This window comes from Pavona decussata, unplaced genomic scaffold (genome assembly GCF_977016875.1).
Source record: "Pavona decussata unplaced genomic scaffold, jaPavDecu1.1 SCAFFOLD_134, whole genome shotgun sequence".
Lineage (NCBI taxonomy): Eukaryota > Metazoa > Cnidaria > Anthozoa > Scleractinia > Agariciidae > Pavona > Pavona decussata.
In genome coordinates, this window is record NW_028145547.1 from 483,680 (window position 1) to 500,000 (window position 16,321).

General features: G+C 39.1%; 1 protein-coding gene and 1 long non-coding RNA gene across 2 annotated transcripts in view; both read left to right on the forward strand.

Annotated features, from left to right (window-relative positions):
- The first annotated feature begins 603 nt into the window (after positions 1-603).
- LOC146467575 (uncharacterized) lies at positions 604-2,119 on the forward strand. The gene is made up of 3 exons (XR_014867671.1): positions 604-767; positions 1,533-1,640; positions 1,994-2,119. It is a non-coding gene; the product is annotated as an uncharacterized LOC146467575 (long non-coding RNA).
- A 4,273-nt stretch (positions 2,120-6,392) lies between these two features.
- LOC146467576 (uncharacterized) overlaps positions 6,393-16,321 on the forward strand; it is a 17,977-nt gene continuing 8,048 nt past the window's right edge. The window contains exons 1-8 of the mRNA XM_085125494.1: positions 6,393-6,560; positions 6,927-7,037; positions 7,548-7,664; positions 8,040-8,130; positions 8,507-8,881; positions 9,184-9,294; positions 10,005-10,115; positions 10,508-10,618. Coding sequence (XP_084981620.1) covers positions 6,402-6,560; positions 6,927-7,037; positions 7,548-7,664; positions 8,040-8,130; positions 8,507-8,881; positions 9,184-9,294; positions 10,005-10,115; positions 10,508-10,618 — 1,186 coding nt within the window. The 5' untranslated portion in view covers positions 6,393-6,401. The remainder of the gene's footprint in view (positions 6,561-6,926; positions 7,038-7,547; positions 7,665-8,039; positions 8,131-8,506; positions 8,882-9,183; positions 9,295-10,004; positions 10,116-10,507; positions 10,619-16,321) is intronic.

Here is a 16,321-nt window from a genome sequence, read left to right on the forward strand (position 1 = left end):
TTTGCATACCGAAAAGTGAGGATTATCATTGTTTAGGTATAAGCTGGCTTGATAAAAGGTTTTAACTTAAGCTTATTATTGAGCCAAAAGTCTTTTTCATCTTAAATGATCTTTTCTTTCCATGAGGGTTTGCACGTCGCTTTATGGAGGTTAAGGGAAGGGGGGGGGGGGGGGGGGGAATTGGGGATGGGCCGGGGTTGGAGCGGGGGGGGGGGGGAGAGGATGGAGAAGACGAGAGGAGCAAAACAACTGAACGATTTTGAAAGAAGTCTTTGGAAAACCTAATCAAGTTCTTCTTATTCGTTAGATAATTTCTAATTTATTATCCATGAAAAGGATGCAGATTCAATTTCATGTTCTGGAGCGACATTTTTGTACATAAGCAATGGAGTCGTCTTCCTTGTTAGAATATGAGGGTCGGGAGGTAAAGGATGGGAATCGGGAAGAGTTGTGATTTCTTGTCCGACATGAGAAGAATTATACACTTCTCGTGACAAGATATCCTTGTTTATTGTCTAAAAAGGTCAAAAAATTAAATAAAACAGTCCATACTCTCTGTAACCCCTTACCAAATGTAAACAATTCTATTTCTTCCTTCACAGCGATTTCCTTCTGTCCCCAAAGTACTTGCCACCGTACGCCACGCTGGCAGCACCAGACCACAGGACGCCATGAACACGTGAATAGAAGAATTACGAGAAGATCATTTCCGAATCTGTATCCGAGAAGTGAAAACATTTGACGGAAAACATCAGAATCTGCAAGTGGTAAGTTTTACATTTATGCTAACGCGCACGTGACGCCTACCTCAAACCACACGTGACCTCTTTGTACACCCTTATATATTCCCAGATTTACGCAAATTTTATTTCGGTGTTTGAGCTAAATTTATCATATCCTCAAGGGGAAAACGGTAGAGATTTTGTTCAAATACCCTTGAGTTTACACCCGTTTTTGTTCAGTCACGAAACAGTCATATGACAGATAAAAAAAAATTGGACTGTAGCCAAGGATACAAAACAGTGATAGTTGCGGATCTGTGACGGAGATCGAAATCGGCATAAAACCTTCAATTAATTTTTAAAATGTACTGCAAACTGCGGCGAAGGAAAGATAAACGCAAGAGGAATAGAAACCAACTTGCCTTTTTAATAAGAAATTTGATTCACAGAACTGAAAAGAATCTGCCGGAAAAGAATTGCTGCTGCTGTTGCTGGAGGTACTGATTAGTACTGTGGCCGAAGTTCAAAATTTAGTGTCGACCCACTGCTGACGATGATTGAGGTGTCATTAAGTTGAGTTGAAAGACCATTTCACGTACCATTAGCCAGATAGAAAAGAATTCTCCCTCGCTCTCCTTAGTTCTTTCATCTTTTTTTTTCTTTCGTTTTTGTTTTACACGCAGGCTACTTCAAACTAGAATGCAAGGTCAAAAGGGAGGCATTAGATAGATTTTTTTCCCGTGTTTGTGATCTTTAGCAAGAGATTATAAGTACCATGTAACTAAGCGTACATTTTTTTTTCTCCTTCAGGACTGGTTGGCGTTTTCACAGGGAATTGCTCAGTTGACTTTCCAAGGAAAACTCCAGTTTGAAAATGGTGGGGCTCCCTTAGAACAAGACAACTTCGCCTTCTGCAAGGTAATGATCATTTGTTCTTGCCTCTTTTGTATTTGTTTGTACGAACTTTTGGAAAAGATAAAAAAGCAAATCAGAGCAGGAAATGAATAAAGAAATAGTTTCTCCCTCAACCAACTACGCAGCAGAGAAATTCAATTTAGCTCTCGGGAACTGTTGTTATTTGGAGATATCAAAAGAGCGAGCTGATAACAGGATGGGGCGTTTATTTCTGTTATGATCTCACACGTGGGAATGCCTGGACTGTAAACTGTAAAAACACCATGAACTGTCCAAAAAAACTAAAGTATGACCTGTACAAGTAAAGCAACTCTCAGTTTAATCAGCTTTCGCTCTTGCATTTTTCTTTGTGACAGGTGCTTAATTTTAGTGAGAAATTTTATGCACCTCCTGTTGTCATGGTAACAGTCAATCACCTATACGATAGCAAGAACGTGTATTCTGTTAAGCCTGAAAACAACGTCCTTAACACCTGGATAGAGGTAAGTCATAATCATTCCTGACAAGTAGATTTTTTTGGTCTATTTAGTACAAGAATAAAACCCTCCAGAATTATCGACAGTCACATGAATGTACAGGCTTTAAACCCGGTGGTGTTCTATCAAGCTATTCACCTCGAGACTTTCCATTAGTTTCATGAAAAACACAAGCTATTCACCTCGAGACCTTCCAAGTTTCATGAAAAAACAATTCTTGAACCTTGAAACCTTGCAACAAGTTACTCCTTAGTGCATAGATCGCCATTTTACTATTTTGAGTTCATTTCTGCTCTTATCACAGGAAACAACTAATTCTCATGTCCGCGTCTGCATAAAAGACTTGGCAGGAATGGAGAGCCAACATGATCCGGTCACAGTTGATTACGCAGTTATTGGAGGTAAATAAGCAACATTGTGTGACAGTTTTACTTTCTAATATTCTTTGAAGTCACCACGAACTAAATGAGAACGCTTTCAATAAATGAAAAAAAAGCGCATGTATGTATTGCTTTCTGTAAAAATGAATTCAAAAACTCATTAATAATTCATAAGGCCATTTGACCTATCAAATGGTCGATAAAACATCACGTGGGTGGTTTTAAAACCCGATAAAACTTCCTCCTTATAAGTATGCAGTGTTTAATGTTTTTCTCGTATGCTAATTTCCAACGTTCACAAAAGCATTATTGTTATGAACTCTCTTGACACACGCATTTCCAGGAACATTTTTGAAGCCGTTCAAAAAACTCGCAGGACGTGTTTTATCGGATCTAACACCACTCGGCTGCGCCTCGTGGTTTTAAATCCCGACAAAACACTGCTGCTCGTATTTTAAACGTTACATAACATATTGGAAATTACTTACTTTGAAAAGTTATGATTTTATTAATCCAGTCCTGTTATGAAACTTAACGAGCGGACAAAAATGTCGTTTGACATAAGGTCAGCAAGAATTTTTGGAAAGCCAAAAATATCTCAGCTGGCAGGTTTCGGATATTTGAATCTGTTTGCTAAAAGTTTGAGCCACTTTCAACAAAAGAATATGAATAAATTACACAGCGTTTATAATAACAATGTTGTAAAACAGAGAACAGCATCTAAAGTTTTTTTTGTTATTATTTATATTCCTTCATGTGGTGAAACAGTTGACATGGATAAAATTTGAAAGTTGTTTGCATGCAGAACATGACCCGGCTTTAGCCGAGGGGCTAAAATAGGCCATTTCCGAGGTGCTTTGAACCTCATTATGAAAGCGAGGCTAAAGCGAGGCTAAGTGCAAAGCTTTTCATATGAAAATTAGTTTTGGTTGCATATGAATGAAAACTAATTTTCATAACAATAACTTTGCACTTAGCCCCACTTTCACAATAAGGTTCAGAGCAACTCGGAAATGGTCTATTGCTTGGCTTCCAAGAAAACAACCAGCAATCTATTGTCGCCACGTAGCAGCGATTTAATCATACATTTTATAATAATTTCTTTCATTTTCTTATTCCTTGTAAAAAGAGAGGATGAAGGTAAGAGAGGTAATCCCCCATATAGGCCCTATTCCCATCGTAATCCTTCTGAAGTTATTTTTAGAAGGTATCGATTTTCTCGCGGATAATGTTACCTCGCGCGTTACGTGTCTTTCACCGTTTTTAATTTTACAACGGCTACATGTAATCACAATCATGCACTTCCATAAAAAAAAAAAAAAAAAAAAATTGTTTCTCGCGTTACTTCCAACGAATCTCTAAGAAATACATGTGATTTGAAAGCTAATAGAATGTAGATTTGAATGTCCGAAGAGATTTTAAACTCGCTGTGACAAAAATATCAAAATTTTCGTGCCGCGGTTGGGATATTTATACTCGTCTGTTCAATCGCGGCTTCAATTCAAATATAATGTAACACTCTTGCATAATAAAGCTAAGATTTGTTTCTCGCCTTTCCTTTAAAGAATCTCTTGGCTACTTGCGTGATTAGAAAGCTAATAGAATGTAGATTTCAATGACCAAAGGGATTTGAACTCAGTGGGATAAAAATATTAAAATTCGTGCCGAGGTTGTGATGTTTATACTCGTCTGTTCAATCGCGGTTTTGACAGCTAAATGTAACACTCGTGCATGAAAAAAGATTTATTTCTCGTGTTTCTTAACTACAAACGTAATTTAAAAGTAAATAGAACGTAGATTTCAATGACTGAAGGAATTTTGTACTCACTGCGATAAAAATATCAAAATTCTTGCCGGAGGTTGTGATGTTTATACTCGTCTGTTCAATCGAGGCTTTCAATGTTTCGACAGCTATTAAACTGTAACACGGTTGCATGAAAAAAGATTTGTTTCTCGCGTTTCTTCCAACGAATCTCTTAGCTACATGCGTAATTAGAAAGCTAAAGGATGCAGATTTCAATGACCAAAGGGATTTTGAACTCACTGAGATAAAAATATCAAAATTCTTGCCGGAGGTTGTGATGTTTATACTCGTCTGTTCAATCGCGGGTTTCAATGTTTCGACAGTTAAATGTAATACTCTTGCATGAAAAAATATTTGTTCTTGCGTTTCTTCCAAACGAATCTCTTAACTACATACGTGATTAGAGAAGTAAATAAAACTTAGATTTCAATGACTGTAGGGATTTTGTACTCACTGCGATAAAAATATCGAAATTCGTGCCTAGGTTGAGATGTTTGCATTTGTCTGTTCAGTCACGGCTTTTAATTTTCGCCAGCTAATTGTATGTAATATTCTTGCATAATTTCCGCACAGCTGGGCTCTAAAACAAATCATGCCGGAGCGATTCTTTTCCAATCTGCGTTGTCCAAATACAACCACTTTAAACTCGCATTCGTCCACAAAACATATGCAGGCACCGCTTTCTGTATGCATGTTCCCCCATTTTGTTTTTAGATCAATTCGCGAAAGACGCGTAGCATTGCGTGGGAATCGGCTCAGCTGTCAACGTGGGTAAAATTCAGGATATATGATTGGCTATCACCTAACCCTCTTGGGACACTGGATCTCGCGGGAGATCTAAAAATAACTTCAGAGGGATTACGATGGGAATAGGGCCTATATGGGGGATTACCTCTCTCACCTTCATCCTCTCTTGGAGAGGATGAAGGCATCCTCTCTTGTTGTAACATGTAGACCCTCTAAAGTTAGAGTACTTATTTTGAGAAAAAAAAAACATAAAATTCTTTGCCTTTCATGTTACAGATGTTGATCCGTGCATTAATGTTTCCTGTAAGTACTTTGCCGTTTGTAAGGCATTTGGTCCCAGGGACGCGCGGTGCATATGCGTGGATAATTGTCCGTCGTATGAAGAGCCTGTGTGTTCCTCTAATGGTACCACATATGAAAATGTGTGTGTGTTCCAGCGTGAAATGTGCCATCTGAGAGCAAATTTCACTGTCTATCATCCGGGTGACTGTACAGGTAATATCACTGATTTCACTCCATTTCCACAGCTGTAGATAAATTTTAAACAAACGTAAAGTGGACACTGACACGTTTACACGAGATTCTAACAACATCGCATTAACACCAAAACACACCATCTACAGTGTCCACGTCTGATAACAGTAGTCCCATTATAGGATTGAATTTACTTACTTCTTAACTTTTTTGCAGGATTCCCTTCTCAAAAGGGCCGACATCGCCTCCACCACTATCCAGTTTGGGCTGAAGCAGTTTGTGAACAAGTTCCACTGGCTCTTTACGTCTTTTATCCTGACAAACCGGTTCACATACAGGTTTCTGTCAATCACGTGAACTTCTCAGATCCCGCCTATGTTCATGAAGCAGTGGTTGCCTGGGTTGAAGAAATCTTTGAAAACAATTTTACAGTTTGTGTTACACAGGCCGGGAGAAACGAGAAAAGAAATGGAGAAACGTTTGCAACTGTTGACTGGCTTGCCTACCAGGGAGCCCTTAACGGGGGAGTGTCTGGTGAAATTGACATGCCGACTTGGTGGACTGGAACGAGCTGTCGTACGGTGTCACTTCCCTCGGTAGGAAGCAAATTTCGTATTGTTTTATTTTTGAAACTGTTCTGTTGTGGCGACACAAACCCTCGCACCAGCTTAGTCAGTGTACTGGAAGGTACATTGAACTAGACATAATGGGAAAAAGTGTGGTCAATTAAATAATTTCTCCACCCACAAATCAGAAAATTTCAAGATTCGAGTTTAGTTTAGGCAGAAGAATTTTTTATTTACCGATTTTATTTACATATAAACACTCATAATGCCGTTAAAAATTAGGCCTTTTTTGTTGTCCTTGGTTACAGAGCAAGTTTATGTCGACGCCCACAGTTCTAGTGTCAGCGGAGCATGAAAGGCGTGGTGTCAAGCACGATGCATCTTCTGTGTGGTTAGAAGATATCACGAAAAATTCTTTTAAGATCTGCGTCCGAGAATTACAGAACTTTGATGGAGTTCACCAAAGTATTCATGTTGTAAGTGATTTTAGTTGTTACTCTTCTTATAATTTCCTCAAGTTCAAACTTCGCGCCAAACCTCAACCGAAGCCCGTTATATGAAAAACTGCACCCGATTTATACCGCTTTGTTGGACGGTACGGAAAAAGACTGGATGAAAGGAGAACAATTGTTCTTGGAGTTTTTCTTGAAGAACGCTCTTAATGTTTTCGATCCGTATATTTCATTTTATCACAAATGGAAATATGCTGCTTTCGATTTATACAGTCTTGCACTGGGTATTCTTATAGGAAGATCACCATAGCTATTTCTTCTGTCTTAAACATTAACGTCTTGGACGGTTGACAAGTAACAACGTGATAACAAACAATGGCTTCTTTGCAGGATTGGATAGCGTTTGAAGAGCTTCATCGACCTCTGTTTAGAGAGCATGGGGCTATATACTTCTCTAATTCGAACAAGCCATCCCGAGATTTCAACTATGCTTTTTGTGAGGTAGGTAGGCCATTATTGCACTCACGTTTACAACCCCTGACAGTCTTTGGATGGTTACGACTCCTTTTATAGATGACCACGCGTACGTCTGATCGCGAATATATGCACGTATACATCTACATTTGCAGTCGTGCCAACATTTGTGCATGCACCCTAACCCACTCATGCAGACAAACTTAGGTATGCTCACACTCGCTTTTTCGTTCATTTTTCATTCGCTCTCTTATTCACTTTCTATCAGATGCACTCCTGCCCACTCATGCATTCTCAACTTTTAATTTAATCAACCCTTCGTCTTTTCTTTCCCTTTTTTGTCTCTCCCTTCTTATCTTTCTTTCCTGTTTTTTTCATTTCTTCTTCCCTTCCTTTTGTTGTTTCATCCTTTAGTTCATAATTGCTTGGTTGGTTTTTTTCAATTGTTTATTTCATTCTTTGTTTGAAAATATTCTAAACTTACAAAAGGTTTGTTTTACCATCATGCACAAATAGTTGACTTTTGTTTTCCTTTAGGATGTCGTGTTTAAAAAGCATTACAATAACTCTCCAGAAATCTTGGTGTCAGCAAACCATTCAACAAGTGGAGGAAACCTTAATCCTTTGTATAACTCCATTTCAGCATGGGTTGAGGTAAGATAACAACAGAATCTGTAAGTTAATCTTAGCTTCACTCGTGTTTTGCAATGCACCGTAAGAGATGTGGGCATACAGTGTAGAGTGATCGTTAAAAGCAATGTTAGACAGGGAGATTCTTGGTTTGAGAATTGTTCCTAGCTTGCTGTTTCCTTTTGGACGGGTGAGGGTATTATAAAGGCGAGAACTGAAGCCTTGCGATAAACTGGCTTCCTTTACAGGGAAGTATAGTTACCCTCTGGTGACTTTATGCCGAGAAAACGGGTCATCTACGCCTTGATGGGCAACTTCCGGAACAGAATTACTCTTAAGTTATCTCTGTGGTTGCATGTTACTTATTTCTAAAACATTTTATTTTTCTTATCTTTGCAGTACATAAACAAGACGGGCTTTAGAGCTTGCGTGAAGGAACTGTTTGTGCAACAACACGACCCTCTTTCAGTGTCTTACGCAGTTTTGCCAGGTAGGCTCTGAGCCATAGCTAATTATAAATAGCACTGCAATTCTTGGTCTAACTACAAATCGATTCTCAAGAGAATGTTATTAGATGTATCAGATTTGATCTACTCCTGTGTAAAAAATTTCCCCAAGTCTAATTTATCTTCTCATACAAAAGTTGTCTTTTGAAAACAGGAAATTTTATTTTAGCCGGGACAAATATTATTCTCTTACGGAAAAGCTACTGCTTAGGTTATGGGTTGGTTCACAACCTTAAAAGAATGCTAGCTTTTTTTTTGCCTCTTTCGTCAAATAAGTTTTTTGGTAGCATTGTTCCGTCCCTCAACATTAAGGTAACGACAACAGCTTCGTAGTTTAATTTATTACTTTATTTTTCAAAGATGTCTGTGATCCCGGATGGAGTTTCTACAATGGCTCCTGTTACTTCACCAGTGAAACATGCGAGACTTGGTCCAATGCAAGTATAACCTGCAGAGCTATGGGTGCTAATCTAGCTGCTATTGAAAGCCAGGAAGAAAACGTATATATCCAGCACAGGCACAATGGCGACAAGGCGTGGATCGGTTTAAATGACATTGCTACAGAAGGATTATTCAGCTGGGTGGATGGATGTCCTGATAAATTTCGCTACTGGGCTCAAAGCCAGCCAAACGACTATAGAGGGGAGGACTGCGTACACACCCTGGGGGCAGGGCATGGGTACATGTGGAATGACGTGGATTGTTCAGCTTGTCATCAGTACACATGCAAGAAAGGTAGTCACAAATTAGTTTCTGACCTACTAGATACATTATCTTCCACTATACTGAGGGCAATATACATTCTCGAAAGAGACTCTAAAAGAAACAAAGAGATAGTATTATTTAATCGGGGAAGACCGAAGGCGAAGGAAGAGGAGGAGGAGGAGGAGGAGGCGGAGGAGGAGGAGGCGGAGGAAGGAGACAGGCTTACTAATAAGCTCATTAGACTGACTGTTCTGTTTTTTTTTTCTTTTCTTTTATGTCATAGTAACAATTAATTTCCTTTGAAAGTAACTTTCAAACATCTTTCTGCTCAGATTATGACGACTGCAGCAGCAATCCGTGTTTGAATGGCGGCACCTGTGTAAACGGCAAAAGGAAATTTACTTGCGTCTGCCCTCGTGCACACAAAGGAAGGACATGTGAAGGTAAATATACAAGTCAGTTTTCTGATTTCTCTTTCACCCTATTTCGCCTGGGTTTTTTCTGAGTTTCTGTGTCAAGACTGCCCCACCACTCACCACCGGATCACTAATAACTTCAAGAGTATTGAAAGTATGACTTCAAACCCTGGAGGATACCAAGTGCTTCCATATCTATTTCTTTTGAGGTCCGCAAAATGGGATGCTAACTGCATATGACGTGGATATCATGTCGTTTTACCTCACATCCGCATTCTTGGTTTCTCAATTTAGAAAACCATCCGAAATAACTCAAAGTAATGGAAACTGATAAAGAAACGTCAAAATAGGTCGAAAATGTAAATGTTGCGAGGATTAACTTAAATTTTTTTTATTAAAAGGTAAGAAATCCAAAGTTTGAAGCATGGAAATATCTAGTCATTATAAACATATTTTTGCCATTTGAGGAAAAGTTTGGTTCTGGTTTCCTTAAATTAACATTAAGGATGCTATGTACGTTCAAATCAAGCGCAGGTACTTTGTGCATCGCAGACATTTAATTGTGCTGTTAAAAGGAAATCCAACAATAAAATTCTTTACTATCTAACCTTATGGATAGCAACCAGCAACCCCTGGAAGCGGACAAAGTTTGGCCGTGCTATATTTTTCTGTTATTTGGATGAAAACTATTAATTCTAATTATAAGTTGAAGTTTTAACGCATTTTTTGCCTTTCAGAGTTTGACGAATGCTCCAGCAACCCCTGTATGAATGGAGGCACTTGTACTGATGGAAGCAATAACTACACATGCGCATGCCCATCACCATTCTATGGAAAACAGTGCCAAGGTAAGAAACCAATTTCGCAGTTTTTGATTAATGATCGTACAGAGCTACCAAAACTTTTAATCGTGTAGTTTATGGTGTTAGTTTTTGGCAAATAAAAAAAATTATGTGTTAAGTAAGTCGAGATAAAACGTTTAGGAAAGGTAGGTCTTAGTGGCAGGAATCATCATCCACTTCAATGAAGACTATATAATAAAATCAATGTAGGTATTTACGTCGAGCTCAACTAAAAGATCTCCGGACTCGTTTACCCACTAAGATCTATGACCCACAATGCGTGTCATTTTAACTTGCCTTAGTTTGCCCCATTAAAACTCAAGGCAGAGTTTAAGGTGACAATTTTTCACAAGTGCAAGTGACATTTATTGAGGTTGATTTCATCATGATCTTAGCAGAAACAAATGAGTGTCAGTCCAACCCTTGTCAAAACGGTGGAACATGCGTAGATGGTGTGAACAAATTTACTTGTCTGTGTAGAAGTGCTTACGGAGGAACATTTTGCCAAGGTAAGACCAAGTACAATTAGTTATTATCCCTGAAGTTCATTCCTTTTCATTAGTGTATACTCAAAACCTCATCCAAATATTAAATTAGGCTTTGACCAATCTTTCTTAGGTCTAGTTTCCAGACACCACTCGGGTATCTTATCAGTCAGTTTGAAATTACCCAATTAAAGTGCACCTAACCCCCAATTCGCTTAAACAATGCTACTTAGAATTAATAACTCCCGGAAAATAATGGATTTGGATGAATCTGATATTTTCTGTGGCACGACGAATTTCGAAACTACCGTCCAAAACGGCGCCATTTTGATTCGCTGTCGAGTTTAAGTTTTTCTTGAATGAGTCTGGCCTCTATTGTGACGTCTACACAGGAACGAAGGATCTGTCGCATTCAGTAATTTATCTGAAGGAAGAGCACATGTAAATGAGTTAAAATGAGCTCGAGGTTAGAAGGCCTGCATAACTTATACTTACTACGCAATGAAACATAACCAAACTTGGTAAACTTACCAATTTTTATGTGGTCTTTCTGGTGATGGGGTTTATTTCCGTTCATGCGACGCAATTTGAACAATGATTAAACTAGGGCCCAGTCCCTTTATGAACTTCGGAGCGGGCAATTATACGTTTGCAGGGGGTTAACATGGTGATTTGGAGGTTTTTGCTGCACTTAACCATCGCTTGTTTTGCATTTTGATCTGAAATGTCATTTCTGTCTTTCGTGGTCTGTGGCACTCTCCTGTTTATCTGACTCTTATTGATTCTCTTTAGCGACTGTGGTTCTTGTGCTATTTGAGTTATTTCAAGTAGGTTTAGCTGGGCTCGTTTCAGTCCATGATAGTACGACTTCACTTGTTGAGATCTATATAACGATACGATCTGAATCACTGTTTGGGCCGTATAATAAGCTCTACTGTTATAAGATGTAATTGGCAGTTGTGCTGTAGGCAGGTTTGCTACTCCTTTAACCTTGGTCAAGACCTTCTTGAAGGTTAATGTTATGAAGCTAACAGGACACCTTTTTAGTCATTCTTACTGGTTACCCTTTTTTAGACACTCTACTAACATGTTACTAAAAATAATAAATAAATGACTAAATAAATAAATAACCTTTATTTACCTTCGGCAGTGTTTATAGCACAAATGCTAGTGGGGCCCAGCGCTCAAAGTTATAAAGAAATAATACAAATTGAAAATAACATGGTTAAAAATCCCAACTGGCAGGAGGCAGACCAGCTGGCTATTTACAAGCGCGTTCAAGGAGTTGAACTTGGGGCTACCGAGAAACAACTCCTGTTAGTGGTCGGTCTCCATTGGTGTGTTTTTGCATACCACATTGCTTATCGTTTGTGGGAAACGTCTGGTCTTGGTTGACATAAAGTAACAAACGATGCTTACAGTACAATGGGCTGCAAGCCCTGTAGTTCTAGTGCATGTTCTCGAGAAGAGCAAGCTGACAGAGTAATAAAGCAGATTGACTAAAGATTACCGTTACCTCTACCTTTTATGAATTAGAACTATGCATGCGCAGTGTGTAGTAGAAAGAAGGCTGAAGTCTGTCTAAGTGTAGGTCGCACGGCGCTTTTTTTCTGTCATGGTTTAGCTCAGTATTATAACTGTAAGGTTTGTGTCGGCAGGAGCTCAATATTTTCTTTGTTCTTGTTTAGGCCAGCCCAGTGTATTAAAAAAATTAACTGTGTTTTGACTATTTGATACTTTTGATACTTCCTCCTTGCATCACATCAGTTGCCCTGAAAGGCTTAATTTTGAAGTTGCTTTTTGGACAATATAGAGTTTCTTTCGACAATGACAAGACAGTTCTGTCTAGCAGCCCAGGTACTGTGCGGATAGGAAATAGTCTTTGGTTTCTATCAAGGACTATTCGAAGAATGCAAACTGTAAACTACGGTTTTCGATCCTTTTAAGTTTGAAGATTGTACACGTTTTCGCTCGTACAGCACAGCCTCAGAACATTTTAGCAATTTTGTGCCATTTGGGAGAATTGAGGAGTTGTTTGTAAGTGGGCGCACATAATTTCTGCTTTACTGTATATAGCTTTTTTTTCTGCCATCGGACCCCGCCCAGCCTGATTTGTTCTTCTTGCAAAGTGTCATGTTTCTTGTCACGGCTTTTGGTATTTTGATCATTTCTTTCACGATGTAGCGTCTTGCAGAGCTACGTTAGACAAAAGTCTGCCTAGCTCACGTCTGTTCTTTACTCTTACACTAGCTACACTTTATAACTGCCTTTCGTTTTTTATTTACACGCCGCTAAATGGAACGCTTCGTGTCAACCTTTAAGCTCCTAGCAGGCTATGTTTTGCAACAAGTATGTAGGGTTTAGGTTAAAGTTTAAACAAGGAAAGGAAACAGAAAAAGTCCCTTCATGTAATACAGGCTTTTTTTATAGCTAAGAAGGGTGGTGAGAATTACGAAACTCCATAGTGATAAGTCTACTTACCATTCACTGCTTGCTATGGTCTAGGGCTTTCCTTCTTACTCTTCATTTTCTTTCGTTGCTCCTTCATATCTTGTGTCTATTCCTGGTCTACAATGGCTCGTCGGCGAAGAGGACCTCGTCGTCGTCGTCGTCGTCGTCGTCGTCGCTTGAAGTGCTGCTTTGTTTTGCGCGTTGCTCATCCCGCTCAATTTCTACTTCGATTCAGCAATGAAGTTATGTTGATGTCATACAAATAAAAATTTAAATCTGACTCCAAAGACGAACAACACATAATGTTGGCATGTACGCTCTGATGGCCAAAACAAAACCAACAAACAATTCAAAGGGAATGACTTAGAGGTTTGTTTTCCCTTGTAAATTTTCGAATGTTAAAATAAATATTTCTCCTCAAACTTTTAAAAATTGTTTAGAATGCTGAAAATCACCCGAAGAGGCATTTTTAAGATACGGAACAGCTCTGTCACGGCCGTCCTATTGATGTCACGCACGATGAAAGCTCGGAAATTGAAACTGTCCTATTTTCAAAAGGAAGTACGACATCGAGCTATGAAATTGTGAAAAGACATATTTTTAGGTAATCTTTCCTTGAATGAAGGTAAAAATTTTGTAGGCCTCCCGGTTTTGAATTCTAGAATTTGGTGACGTCACGTGAAAACCAAGAATCGCTCAGATAGTTCTCGGTCAAATTCCTGCGGAAACGTCATCAATCCCGCTCGGTCCAGGTGTCCTGCACTCGGTCGTGCAATGTGAGGAGAGAATAAGACTTTGGCAGGACATAGAAAATCTAGGGTTCAACCAAATCCATTTTTTTCTAAGTAATACATGAATGAAAAATAGGGGATTGGTCGTTTTTCTACGCACAACGGAGGATAGTTCGTCGAGACGCATAATGCGTGTTGTGCCCGTCTTTACACTAGCGACGCATAGCCAGACGAACAACAAATGTTTGGCTAACTTCGTCCAGACGCGTACGGATAATGTGACTGTCCTCTAGTATAAAAGTGGCCAATTTATTTGAGCGGAAACTGAACTTTGAAGTAAGGAGCACGGCTTAGAAATCATTAATTTATGGCCTTCTTTCTTGAAATTCGAAGATACATGGACAGTTCGCACGACATTGAAGTCGTCCGCAATGAAAGCTCAAAATTTACAATCAAACATAACAATGATTAATTACGCTTACAAAACAAGCCAAATATGAAATTGCGCCACATGCAAGGCGGCGTTACACCGACAAGCGATACTTCAGACTCGCTGTCGTAAAAAACTTCGAAGTTATTCCGGCAGAAATTTACGAAGGAAGGAATTTACGAAATCATCGTTAGTTGAAATTCTAACAAGCTCGATTTTGTTTGATCCTATACTGTCAAAATAATAGAATAAGCAGACTTGAGAAAGGAATGCCAAAAGCAGTCTTTGCGTGGAAAAAAAAAGAGGGAAAATTATTACTCGGGCCGTAAGGCGGCTCGAGTTAAGTTTTCGTTCGCGTTATCAATTTTTTTTTTAATTTTTTTGGTCGCGATGGGCCGAGACTGATAAGACTTCGGGCCACGAGTTAAGTTCTCGGTCTCTTTTTTTGTAGTCGGGCGGAAGGAGTTAAGTTTTCGGTCGCGTTATCAAATTCTTTCATTTTTTTTTTTTTTGGGGGGGGGGGGGGGGGGGTCGCGATAGTCCGGAACCCATTTTTAGACACAGTTTGCCCCTTAGCGCGTCCCACGTAATTTTAACTCGGCACCTCACGGCCGGACTACAAAGAACGCGACCGACAACGTAACTCATAACACGAAGTCTTATGCGTTAATTGATAGATACAGAGATATAGTGAAGCCACCGGATAAAATTGCATTATTTGCAGTACGAGTAAAATACAGGGGAAAACATTTGTTAAGTAGAATACCTTGTGCTTCATACCGGGATGCTTTTTTAAAATTCCCGGGCTTTAATCCTTACGTTTTCACCTTTGATTTGGAGACAGAAACCATTTGTACATTGATTAATTATATTTCAATACGAACCGAGAGTCATATAAATATCTGTATGACTTCGAGCATTGATAACGCTAACAGCAATTTCCGGTATGATCGTTGTGCATGTGAAGGCCACATTCAATTAAAAGTGTTCTACGCTTTCTACCAAATCTTGTGGTGATCACTAGCATTGTACTAAAACGCAAACTTTTGCAAGCGTTTTCCGTCATCATTGTCATGTCCGGATATTTACAGGTTTCGACAGAAATGATTTAAAGTAGTCATTAAGAATTTCCGAGATAGTCCTCTCTATGAATGCTAAAGTCTTGACCCGGGGTCACATGAACAGACGCGAAGAAACTTAATCTGTTTATGTGTCTATTTTTATAGTGTCTTTTGTGCATGACAAATGTCGTTTTTCCCTGTATTTCATTCTGATGCAAGAAACGCAATTTTATCTGGTGGTTACTTATTGCCTCACTACATCTCTGTATCTATCGATTTGGGGAAATTAACGGTGCTGGAGATTATCACTGCCAAAAGATCGTAAGCTTAGCACCACACAGTCAAATATGGCCCGAGTATAGGCTGAAAACGGCTTTTTGTTTACACTAAAGCCACTTTAAAAATGGAAAGCAAACACGCTGAACTGATCGTCATTGAACATTCGATGGTGGAAGCTGAGGTTGGAACCAAAACATCGTTTCCTAGGCCTACCTAATAAAAGCAATTTTTGAACTCAGTCTAAATCGCGTTTTATCAACTCTCCCTTAATAACATTCAAGAAAAGAGGCGAAAAGAATGCGAAATCAAGGTCACTGCGCATATTGGTTGGGAATTTGTGTTTGAAGCTCAAGTGCTTTGCACGACGTCTACAAAACTCTGACAGTTCTAACATAAGTTCCCACTCAGAACCAATATGTACAGTTTTATTGGCATTTTTTTTTAAACATTTTTTTCTTGTTTCGATCGAGAGGGAAGTCGAGTAGCGCGAGCGGCGATGTCCCTCCCTCCCAATCTCTCCTCGTTTTTGCCGTAAATTTGAATAAGTTATCCGAATTTCAGCTCCTATGTATGATCTGAGGAAAGAGGATGACTGCTTGCAGTCTGCACTGTTTATTACCGGCTAGATATGACGTACACAAATCTCGTTTGGAAATTGCTGTAACATTAAGCATTTGTTCACCAAAAGAAAAAAAAAAAACTCCACGAAAATTATGTCCTTTAAAAAAAAGTGAGCCAACCAAGTCATTCAGAACTCTCCGAAATTTTAATAGAA